General features: G+C 58.0%; 1 protein-coding gene across 1 annotated transcript in view; it reads left to right on the forward strand.

Annotated features, from left to right (window-relative positions):
• Nucleotides 1-458: 458 nt before the first annotated feature.
• The window catches only part of LOC104462672 (transcription factor CP2-like), a gene marked incomplete at both ends in the record, with an annotated part of 6,823 nt that continues 6,252 nt past the window's right edge, over nucleotides 459-1,029 (forward strand). The window contains 2 exons of the mRNA XM_010074717.1: nucleotides 459-535; nucleotides 985-1,017. Coding sequence (XP_010073019.1) covers nucleotides 459-535; nucleotides 985-1,017 — 110 coding nt within the window. The remainder of the gene's footprint in view (nucleotides 536-984; nucleotides 1,018-1,029) is intronic.

Below are 1,029 nucleotides of genomic sequence, written 5' to 3' on the forward strand. Positions count from 1 at the left end.
GGCCCCGCTCCAGCAGCTCCGTGTCTGTCTTTCTGGGGCAATTTAACCCCATTAAAACCAGCTTGCTGGCAGGCAGTGAACTGGTGCATCCGTGCTGGGGGCTCTGCAGCAGGTGTTTTACAGGTTCAGGCCGTACTGGCTGCTTTCCAGTAGAACTGGAAGATCAGGGCTGGCGACCCAAGGCAGATGAAGCTTGTGTAATCGATTTCTGCCCTGGTGTTGATCTTGGGTTAAGAAGGGTAATTCCTGGAAAGCACTCTGCAGGAAGGGGGAGGATGATCTCTTCCTGGAGAGGGACGTTATGGCCGTGGCTCTAGTGGCTCGTACCCATATGACCCCTCACTAAACATGGCGAGACGTTCAGGTGGCAGAAAAAGATGTCAAAATGCCAGAGGAAGGGCAGCAGCGAAGGTCCATCCCTGACTAACCGTGAGGTGCCCTTGTCTTCTTTCCCTCAGGCCAGTCCTATGAAATCCGGATGCTGGACAACAGGAAGCTCGGGGAGCTGCCGGAGATAAACGGGAAACTGGTGAAGGTAAGCGGAGAGCGTGACAACGCGTGTCCCACGGGGGCTGTCCCCGGCTGTAGGGAGCAGCGAGCGAGGTCTTGTCCCTGCGTTCCTGCAGTGGCCTCCGTGACAGCGCGTGTGGGATCTGGCTTGGTCGGGGGTTGTTTTCCCTTTCCCCTTCTCCCACCGTGTTGACCATCCTGGCTGCTGATGTCCCACCAGCCTTGTGGGGCCTGGGGTCAAGCCAAGAGGCGACTGCTCATTGCTTAGTGTTCAGGAAAGATAAGCTGCCGCCTTCGTGCTTCTGTCCCAAGGGTCTGTCTGGGTGTTATTTTATTGCTTTGGCTTCTTCCCAAAGCCTTCAGGCCCCTCTGCTCCCCTCCCTGCCCCATTCCTTGCCCTGGGAAATGCCTCACAGCCTGGAGTCCGTCAGGCTTCTGGGGCGGCTCCAGGCGCTGGCTGTCTCTCCCCTCCAGAGCATATTCCGGGTGGTGTTCCATGACCGGCGGGTGCGGGACACG

The sequence above is a fragment of the Pterocles gutturalis genome, unplaced genomic scaffold, assembly GCF_000699245.1.
Source record: "Pterocles gutturalis isolate BGI_N339 unplaced genomic scaffold, ASM69924v1 scaffold33211, whole genome shotgun sequence".
Taxonomy (NCBI): domain Eukaryota; kingdom Metazoa; phylum Chordata; class Aves; order Pterocliformes; family Pteroclidae; genus Pterocles; species Pterocles gutturalis.